Source organism: Python bivittatus, unplaced genomic scaffold, assembly GCF_059951505.1.
Source record: "Python bivittatus isolate LINGU-HERP-01145 unplaced genomic scaffold, Pbiv_v1 ctg000810_np1212, whole genome shotgun sequence".
NCBI lineage: Eukaryota > Metazoa > Chordata > Lepidosauria > Squamata > Pythonidae > Python > Python bivittatus.
In genome coordinates, this window is record NW_028277111.1 from 3673050 (window position 1) to 3683641 (window position 10592).

General features: G+C 45.6%; 1 protein-coding gene across 3 annotated transcripts; it reads left to right on the forward strand.

Annotated features, from left to right (window-relative positions):
- The first annotated feature begins 673 nt into the window (after positions 1 to 673).
- Positions 674 to 9739, forward strand: LOC103053195 (uncharacterized). Of its 3 annotated transcripts, XM_007444667.4 has the most exons (6): positions 674 to 734; positions 1446 to 2002; positions 2738 to 2858; positions 4490 to 4572; positions 5118 to 5244; positions 6788 to 9739. In XM_007444667.4, exons 2-6 carry the CDS (start codon positions 1604 to 1606, stop codon positions 7756 to 7758), a joined length of 1701 nt encoding a protein of 566 aa, XP_007444729.2. In that variant the 5' UTR covers positions 674 to 734; positions 1446 to 1603; the 3' UTR covers positions 7759 to 9739. The 3 variants fall into 3 exon arrangements, with proteins under 3 accessions (XP_007444729.2, XP_087985737.1, XP_087985738.1); XM_088129611.1 differs by lacking the exon at positions 674 to 734 and having other exon boundaries at positions 749 to 2002; XM_088129612.1 differs by lacking the exon at positions 674 to 734 and having other exon boundaries at positions 749 to 2002; positions 6791 to 9739.
- Positions 9740 to 10592: the final 853 nt, after the last annotated feature.

Sequence of the window (10592 nt, forward strand, 5' to 3'; positions counted from 1 at the left end):
TAATCACTGAATCAGGGGCAAAAGTGTTTGTTTATTTACTTAATTTATAGGGCACTCAACTCCCTTATGACTCTGGGTGGCTTACACCTAAGAATCAAAATATATATAAAAAGACCAGATTACAGACCAGAAGAGCAAACTAATCAAAACCAGATCAAAACAAAGCAAGCAAAAGAACAAAACAGAGGCTCTACAATCACCCTGTCTGCAAGGCCTGGGAGAACAACCAAGTCTTCAATAGTTTCCTGAACACCATAAGGGTGGGAGCCCCCAGTACTCGCTTTTCTTTTTCAATGTAAATGGTTGGGGTTCCATATAATTTTCAAAAACCCAAGCAGGATTGACTCTGGTTAAGCCTTGGATGGGAGACCACTAAGAAATCTCGGGGCTGTAAAGTAAAAAACAATCCCAAAGAAGCCAATGATACATAAGTTTTGTATTGCTGCCAAGAAAACAACATGGCTACTGTATCTATTAAACCACCAGCTCCAACTGAGGGAGTTTTATTAAGCGGCAGCTTTCAACGAAAGCACATAGGCCTGGGAGCCAAGTGTAAAGCAAGCGCATCCTGTTTGGGAAGATGGGGAATTAATCTAAGGGTTAAAGTGAAAGAGTTCCGCTTCCTAGAGAGGCGGCTGGGAAGGAAAGATTTATGAATGGGAAGCGCTACAAGCTGCCCCACCCCCCAGTGAGCAAAACATCCCCTGGTTTTCCTACTCGCCCGCGGTGACCGGGTGCGTGCAAAGTGCATTTAGATTTAAGATGGGGAGCGAGCCGTGAATAGGGGGTGTCAGACGCGGGGTTTGGAAGACACGAGATGGACAAGTCCCCGCCCAAAGGGGTTGAATCGCAGTTTGCAAGTCCCATCTTCTCCTGTCCCACAGCTATAGGTGATGGGTGTTGTAGTCCACCCATTTAGAGGGCCCTGGGTTGAGTTCGGCTGGGGCATAAAGGTATCCAAAACAAGAAGGGGAAGAAAACTTGCTAGTTGGGCTTCACTGAAACTGGTTTCAAGCTGGTTGCCACAGCTGGATTGGAGCGCTGGCAGAAGGGAAGGGGGACCATGAGGAGAGGGGCAAGGAGAAGGTGGCTGTTTTCATGCAACACCTGAACTGGGTCAGTTCAAAGCTGAGTTGATGCATTCCAACAACCTGGGAAGGTCGGTTAGCACTTTTGTGGTTTTCTGTATCCTGTGGCACGAACCCAGCCCCTTTTAGATAGTTTGGGATTCAAATCTAGATTCTGGGTTAATTCAGTAACCATGTAAAATGGGTTGTGTGAACACAGCTATTGTTGTGGCAGATGGCACCTGTTTGAGAGATGCTCATTGCATGGGATAACTGACCAAATAAAGATCTGTGTGTCTTTGGTGGAGGAACTCCTCACCTGCTTTGCTGCCATAATCCCTAATTTCCGTTTTTCACATTTATCTTTCCTGTCTGCAGCATAAGGCTCTTCTCAGTAAGTTGTCATCCATTTTTTTGGTGTGAGACACCCTTTCACGGACAGGTGTCATTGACAAGTGGAGGATCTGCCACCTAAATCCAGGGGTTGCTTTTCTTGTTGGTAGCAGAGCAAGACATTCCCCAGCCCTAAGCGGGGAATGGGCAAGATGGAAGATGCCAGAATCCGTCAGCCCACTGAGGCTGAGAAGAGGGATGTGCTTTGGGAAAGACCAGGGCAGAGGCAGTGGGGTGAGGATACCCCCAAGTCACGAGGATGGTGCCAGCTTTTCAGGCAGTGTTGCTACTGGGAGGCTGACGGTCCCCGAGGGGTTTGCAGCCAACTCCACCAGCTGTGCCATCAGTGGCTGAAGCCAGAGAAGCACTCAAAAGCTCAAATGCTGGACCTGGTGATCCTGGAGCAGTTCCTGGCCGTCCTGCCCGCCGAGATGGAGAGCTGGGTGCGGGAGTGCGGAGCAGAGACCTGCTCCCAGGCAGTGGCGTTGGCCGAGGGCTTTCTGCTGAGCCAGGCAGCAGATAATGATCTGGGAATGAAGCAGGTGAGAGCTTCTCTTCCTTATGGGGGACTATTGCTATGAAAAGCCCCAGCATGAGTTTGCTTTTCCGCAGATCCTCCCAGGATACGTTGACTTGCTCAAGGTTGCAAGTGTAGCGTTTCTCCATCTTAGCATGAATGTAAGAGAAGGGAGCTGTGAAGTCCTTGGAAGGAAGAGAATCTTTTTCAATATAAAGCCAGATGCCCTTTCTTCCCAATAACAGGGTTTCAGGGAATTGCCAACTCCAGCTCCTTTGCTGAGTAGGGGAGAAGTAAAGTGATCAGGAATGGATCAGTACCTCCCCTGCTTTGCTGTTTCCCAACTAGTCAGCTGTACCTGTTCACTAGAGGTGTGGCTGTTTCTTAGTTTTGGAATCTGGAGTCCTCCTCTCTTCAACTATGCAGTGATCTCTTCTTTATCTAACTGGCTAAAACGTCATCTTTTTTCTCTTGCCTTTGTTTTTCAGTATCTTATTTGATTCCTATGTATTCATTTCATCGTTCACTCGCTTTCCCATCTGTGCACATTTTTGTCTTGTCTTCCTTTTGCTTTATTTTTTAGACAATGCTTTCTTTGGCTAGGGGGGCAGGATGTGTATTTTTTAACAGTGCCTAGAAAATATTTATTGTTTTTTTTAAATAAACAGTGCTGTTGCTGCGGGTCAGAACAACAAAATCTTCTTGTCTTCCATTGTGTTTCTGATTTTTTTTCCCGGTTGTTTGGCTGCCGTGGGAGCAGGAAATGCCAGCAAGTTCAAAGGTTGGTGATTCAGAAGTGGAGCTGATCCCATCCAATCACAGAGAGAGGTTGCGTTTCTTTGGAATTGGGCAGGAGGCTGGAAAAAATGTGAGCATATCAGGTAAGGAGGGAAGAAATATTTAAATTCCTCTTGACTTGCCTGGAATCTGAGGCTGCTTTTATGTTCCTTTTGAGGTTGGGGGTCAGCAGCTCCTGCCAGCTCTTACTGTTTTAATCAAAATGACGGAAGCAGAGCGGCCCCAGAAGCTCTGCCCCTTTGGGGTATCCTTGTGACACCATGATGCATGTAGAAAGGGGATGGTTTACTGGAGGAAGCAACACTGGGTGAGTTTGTACAATACGCTACCCTATAAATCATGATTGCAGACTGCCCAGGTTGGGTTCCTACAGAGTGCAACACCACAGGCAAGCAAACTGTACAGGTAGTCCTCGACTTACGACCACAATTAAGACCGGAACTTCTGTAGCTAAGTGATGTGATCGTTAAGTGTGTTGTGCCCAATTTTGACCTTTTTTGCTGTGGTTGTTAAACAAATCACACAGTTGTTAAACGAATCCAGCTTTCCCCATTAATTTTGCTTGTTGGAAACTCCCTGGGAAGGTTGCAAATGGCAATCACATGACCCTGGGATGCTGCAACCGTCATAAATACATGCTGGTTGCCAAGCACCTGAATATTGATCACGTGACCATGGGGACACTGCAATGCTCGCAAGTGTGAGGATCGGTCGTAAGTCACTTTTTTCAGCACCATTGTAACTTCAAATGGTTGTTAAATGAATAGTCATAAATCGAGGACTACCTGTATTTTTACTCAGTGTGTTGTGTGAACTCGGGCTATAAGTTACCCATGTTTTTATGAACATTTCTGTTTGGCTGGAGACTAACACTTGAGTTGAATTATTCACTTAAAAAATAAAAAATATTAGCAAAGGTGGAGAATAGGTGATAGTGAATTAAAAAAAATACACACATACATATACATATACATATATTGCAGAAAAGCAGGCTCCAAGAAATTGAGCCAAGTTAGTCAATGCCCTTTTGATCTGCATAGCTAAGTTTCCCCTTCATGTAATATCCCTAATACAACCTAGCTGAATTCATTGCTTAATTCACTGATACTATATTCTTGCAAGGTGATTTCAGGTAGCAAGAATACTAGATTCTTTCCACCCTCCTCCTCCTTCTGGAAGGATTGCAGTGGAATACTTTCAGATCCATCTTTCTCTACTTGTAAATGTTGTGTAATTTTTTTCAGACCCAGTCCTGCATGTGCCCTTGAAGCGGCCCATTGGGGTTGGCCCTCCAAAAAGTTGATCGGGCCATCCTGCAGAGACGTTCCTGTGGGGGCTGCAATGAAGTGGTTATGCACACACAAACAGGGACTGCGTTGCAAAAGATGGGGCTTGTTTTAACACTTGCAAAAGACAAGGCTGTTTTAACATTCAGAAGAGAGGCTCATTGTTCATTCTGGCATGCTCTGAGAAGCACTGTTGAATGCTTGCACAGCTTCAGCATCTACCCTGCTTTTAACAAGAGGGATGAATGTTTCTGTATCATCTCTTCAAATAAGTATTTTGAATTTTGCAAACATGGGGAGAGACGTTTTCCTTCACTTTCCCTATGGCTCCACTTCTTCTTTGCCTCTCCTCCTGTGTTTGAAAAATTGAAATGTCAGAATGTACATAAAAATGCAGTTTCCTCCTCGCATGTCTTTGGCATTTACAGCTGTTGAGGATTTTCTGGCAGAGCCTTCCATGGCACCTCTTCTCAGCAGTCAAGGACAAGCCGCTTTGGTGCAGCTGGATCAGGTAGGGGAAAGAGACTGTTGGAAAGAAGCACGGGGAATCATTGGGGTGCCCGAGGTCCTTGCACATCTCTTGAACAGCTGCTCACTTGGATTACTTGAAATATCATCGGAAATGGCTTGATTCTTGTCCTTCCCTGGAAAAATGCATCTGTTTTCAGGCACAGAGCTGCAGAAGGCCCTGGAGTGAATTTATTAGGGTTCATACTATAAATAATAGTAACAATAACAAGAATAAGTGGGGCAAAGCCAAAGCAGGAAAAAAGAAATAGGATTTGCTCTTGTTTAAACTTGGTTAGTTGAATACAGAGAATAGGACAATCCCAACATAGATAATAATTTCCATTCCATGAGAAATGCCAATGGGGTGTTCCATTTCAGTGTAGTTGTGGGAATTGTACCCCCAAAGTTAGGGGTTTACATGCAAAAGTAAGGCCTGAGTTTGTAAGCGCCTTCCTTGTGCTTCTATTTGAGGGATGATGGTGTTGTGGTCAAGAACTCTAATGCTGTTTTGGAGGAGAAACTGCTTCCCCCCCTTTTTTTCCCCAGGTTCCAGTGTCTTTTGAGGAGGTGGCTGTGCATTTCTCGGAGGAAGAGTGGACGTTGCTGGATCCTGACCAACAAGCTCTGCAGTGGGAGGTCATGGTAGAGAATTACGGGAATGTGGTCTCTCTGAGTAAGGCTCCTACATTCCCACTGCTGAGAAGACCCCTTGGCTTAACCAAAGCAAACTTCCTGTGTTTTGAACCCTCTGGGATCAGGTTATTCAATAGGTGAACCTGGCTGATTTCAAAAAAGTAAAGCAAAGCTAGGTGGATGGGAGACCACCAGGAAGCCTCTGCTCTAGAGACCAGACTGGAGAGCTAAAAGGCATCTTGGAAGAGGGAAATTTCCAATATGGAAACTGAGCTCCACTCAGAAGTGACTTTACTGAACAGACCAAGATCACAGGCATACAGAATCCTTATTTAGCGGCTCTTAATAAAATCTGAAGACTTCTGCATTCCAAGAATGTTCCACCCAGCGATTACCTATGCTTCTCCCAATTTGCTGTTTTCTCATTTATTATGCATTCATTCCAATGGTTTCTTAGTTTGGAGCAATTCTTTTTGCCAGGGACTCTCTCTGAGGAAGGTAGGCTGGATATGGCACCCCCAGACCCAGCCATAAAAGGCAGCTTAACTGGCATAGAATCATAGAACTGGAAGTGCCTTAGAGGTCCTACCTGGGTGGGACCTTGTACCTTGCTTTAACGCTGGTAATGGGGCAGCAACCTCTAGCCTAAGATAGGGATTGAAAGCTAGATTTTATGGACCAGAGCTTTATTCTTCAATGCCTCATTGCCGTCTCTCAGCATCAGCCACCTCGCTGTGTCTGATGGTAGGACTGATCCTTGTTGGAATCTGACTGAGCCCAAACCCCTCTGGATCGTGTAAAATCTGGAATGTGTGGAATGAATATTTGCAGAGGGTTACATGAAACAGCCCAGCCTCCCGAGTGTGCATTTCATGAATTTGTTGGAATGAGCCGTATGTGCTACAAGCATCCTCTTTGCCCAGTAAATGTATTTTCATGAGTGTTCCCTGGAGACGGTCATTACCATAAGGAGAAGGCAAGGCCTGGTTCCAGGGGTGAAATGGGTGTATTTCCTACAGATCCCTTCCTGAGTAGAGGGGGATCTCCTAACAATGAAGCAGCACTGGATTCACACACAGATTAGACTCAGTTACTGAATTAAGCCATTTTCAGGATTCACACAATATCCCGATATAAATTTAAGCAAATGAGCTGTGTTCAACGAAGATGCTGCACCACTGAAAAAGTACCAAAAGTAAGACTATTCAAACTTGGTTTGTTGGGTACGTGCACCCGCTAGGACTTTTAACAAACAGATCACAGGTAGTTAGATCTGCCTTCTCTAAGAGTTTTGGCATTCTTTAGCTCTCCGCAACGGTGAGCTGGCTTTGTGGCCTGATCTGAGATTCTCTTACACCAGGTGATAGAACCTGATGAAAAACTAAGGCATGCCGACCATCTGGATGGGAGGCCACCAGGACATCCCAAGGTTGTAAGGCTGCACTGAGACATTAAAAAAAAAACACCCCAGTTCTGTAGTATTGCCAAAGAAAACTCTGTGTTCGTGTAGCCCTGGAGCTCAGGGAAATTTTACTTTTCATTACTTCTTCTGGATCTTACCATTTCTTCTCTCTTTCTTCCAGTAGATGATGAGTGGAAAAGCAGGACTTTGGAAGATCCATGTCGTGAGTCCTTGGAAAGAGACAAATTTCTGGTAGTGGATGAACAGAGAAGAGAAGCAGGGATGAAGCAGGAGAAAGGGAGTGCCTTTTTCCCTTCAGAAAGGACAGACGGTCACAAAATAAAAATCCATGAAAAAGTAAACCCCGAGACAAAAGGGAGTCAGTGCCCCATGTGTGGAAAAAGGTTCAGTCGCAAATCCCATCTTAACGAACACAAAAGGATCCACACTGGGGAAAAACCTTACCAGTGCTCTGAGTGTGGAAAAAGTTTCAGGCGCAGTACCGATCTGACATGCCATCATCGAACCCACGCAGAAGATCAGCCATTTAAATGCTCTGAGTGCGGGAAGAGTTTTCGAGGGAGCTCGGACCTGCGTTCGCACAAGCGAATCCATACTGGAGAGAAACCCTATACCTGTTCCTTGTGTGGGAAGAGCTTCAGCCACAGCATCAGCCTTAATTCTCACCAGAGAATCCACACAGGGGAGCAACCATTTAAATGTTCAGTGTGTGGGAAAAGCTTCACTCGGAATACCGGGCTGACGCTGCACCAACGAATCCACACGGGGGAGAAACCTTACACATGTGCCTTGTGCGGGAAGAGTTTCAGTCACAGCAAAAGTCATGCCATCCACTTGAAAGTGCACACAGGAGAAAAACCATACACGTGTTTGGAGTGTGGGAAAAGCTTCATAGGAAGTTCCTACCTTAAATCACATCAAAGAATCCACACGGGGGAGAAACCTTATATGTGCGCCATGTGCGGGAAAAGCTTCAGATGGAGCACAAACTTCAATGAACATAAAAAGATTCACACAGGCGAGAATGCAGTAAACCCTAAAAGCTCCTGGGTTGTGGAAGGAACTTGCAGTGGGTCACAGATCTTCCTATCAGAAGATTTGCTCCAAGGAGAAAGCATATACAGTATGTAGAAAAATGAAACTGTAATAAACAGGGAGTCGGCAGAGGAGAAAGAGTGTAGAAATGCTCAAAATGTGGCAGAAATCTCCATTGACGTACAAACTATATTCCAAAAGCTGCAGGAGTTTACAAATAAGAGTGTTTTAAAATTCTGGATTTCTCAGGAATCACCAGCATAAAATAGAAGTTTTCCAAATGTTACATTGTTTAGTTGCTTTGACTAACAGAGACTTGACTGTCAGTGTCAGAGTGAAACAACATCTTCATGTAATTGGCTGTACTGTATGGAGTCCCTCTTGTACACAAAAGTACACAAATTTGTCGAATGAATAAAGTTCCCCTGAGCTCAACTCCTGATAGTTTTCTTAGCAACAATGTGAAAATTGTTTGCCATTGCCTTCATCTGATTTTTTTTTTTAACTTTCTAATATCCTGGGATTGTGTGGTAGTCTCCCATCCAAATATTAACCAGGTGGAATCCTGCTGGTTCAAGGTTAGCTAAGGTCAGAAGGGAATTTAGGAGATTCCAACACGTACAGAATATTCAAGGTACTTAAAAGTGAGGCATATGGAGTGAAAGGATCAAAGAACCAGAAGTTGGCAGTGAAGTAAATACAGGAAGGTCCGGAAGCAGCCGCCCTGGGCCTCCCTCTCAACACCCCCTGCTGCCCATCCTTGCACTATGTCTTCCACAAACCTGATTGTATATGGAGTAGCGCTGACATCTGGGCTGCAAATAGCTTCAAAAACAAAGAGGAATTGCAGAGCGGGAGGGAAGAGAGGCAGCTCCACTGCCTGATGCTTCTGAGCCAGCTGTTGTCTCGGGGCAGCCACCACAGCGTGGTCTGCAAGGAGGCCCGTGGGGGTCTTGGCAGCTTCCCTGGTGATTGCTGTAGGACGCTGTCCTCAGCTGCCGGCTCTCATCCTCCCTGCTTGTGATGAGCAAAGAAACGTCCCAGATGCTGCTGCTGAGAAATCCAGTTGGTAAACTGACTCCATCTGGTGGCAGTTTGCATTCCTGCCCTCCTGATCTGGAACACCTAAAGGAGATTTTCAGATGGGGAGGGATGTCTTCTGAATGGGAGGGGGGAAATAGCTTCCCCACTGAGTCTGGTAATCTCAGGAGGGGAGAAGGGGTCCCTTGGATGACTGGGGTGAGGGAAAACACTCCTGGGGCTTAGGCACTCTGCTATTGCAGAAGCGGTGACTAGAGGACCTTTCACTCTCCCCTCCGCCCTAAATTGTTGTAGCCAAGCTGGGGGGCGGGGGATTCCCAGCATCTGAAATCTCGCCTTGGAGGTCCCCCATCTCACACGTCTGGGCCCCAGAGTTCTCCACTTATGGGCTGCCCCAAATCCTGGTTCAATTCTTGACTGACCACACTGGTACCCACTCGGAAGGTTAAGAGGTGCTTGGAAGGGTTGGCAGGATCCAGGAGAGGAAGTTGGCTAATCTGAGCCTCCAACCCAGCAGGGGTGGGCAACTAGAGGTCCCAGAGCCATCCTCAGATCCTCAGATCAGCATGGCTGGCTGAGGAATTCTGGGAGTTGAAGTCCACACATCTTAAAGTTGATAAGTTGAGAAACACTGGGTTAAGCACTAGCTTATCTCTACGGTTCCCAGGCTCTTGATTCACATGATGAGCAGGTGCAACATCTAAGCCAAGTCCTGCAGTCTTGGTACCATGTAAACAGAGTCATGGGATTGCAGTGCCAGACTTTGATCAAGACCCTGGCATTACCCCTGGAGTCTGGGAGTGTGGACATGGCCTTGATGCCAGGAGCAGCGTTATCAAAGCCATCTTGGGGTCTCTCTGCTGTCGCCTTACGGTAGCTCCCAACAGTAGGGGAAGACTTTTATCATCTTGCTTGGCATGTTACACTTTCACACTATGCTTTTGTCTTTCTGATTTATTCTATCTGCTAATTTTGGATCTTAATTTTTTATATTGCTGTTTAAATCTGTCTGCTAGAGTTAACAATAAACCTTGAAGTCTCCTTACTTACTGGTGTGTGTTCATTGTCTCTGGATCTAAACGAACCAATTGCCTAGGCACCTGATCACTGCCTTGACAACTGGCAATACAAGGGTGAAGATGGCAGAATTTGCAGGGATGGCAAAACTGACCTGTTTGCTTAGGGAAAAAACAATAACATTGGTTAGCAACAGGAAATCCTTTGTTCTGATTCAAGGTTGCAGGCACACGCACACAGACCCCGTTTTTAAGGAGCTGAAGTACAGTGCATTTGGAAAGTATTCAGACCCCTTTCACTTTTTTCAATTTTGTTATGTTGCAGCCTGGTACTACAATCGTTCAAATTCATTTTTTTCCTCATTAATTTACACTCAATACCCCATAATGACAAAGTGAAAACAGAATTTTAGAAATGTCAGTAAATTTATTAAAAAGAAAAAAACTGAAACATCACATGTACTTCAGTATTCAGACCCCTTACTCAGTACTTGGTTGAAGCACCTTTGGCAGCAATTACAGCCTCGAGTCTTTTTTGGTATGTCGCGACAAGCTTTGCACACCTGGATTGGGGGATTTTCTGCCATTCTTATTTGCAAATCCTCTCAAGCTCAATCAGGTTGGATGAGAACTGTCGGTGGACAGCCATTTCCAGGTCTCTCCAGAGATGTTCAATAGGGTTCAAGTCAGGCTCTGGCTGGGCCACTCTAGGACATTCACAGAGTTGTCCCTAAGCCATTCCTGTCTTATCTTGGCTGTGTGCTTAGGATCGTTGTCACATTGGAAGGTGAACCTTCAGCCCAGTCTGAGGTCCTGAGCACTGTGGAACAGGTTTTCATTGAGGAGATCTCTGTCCTTTGCTCCATTCAGTTT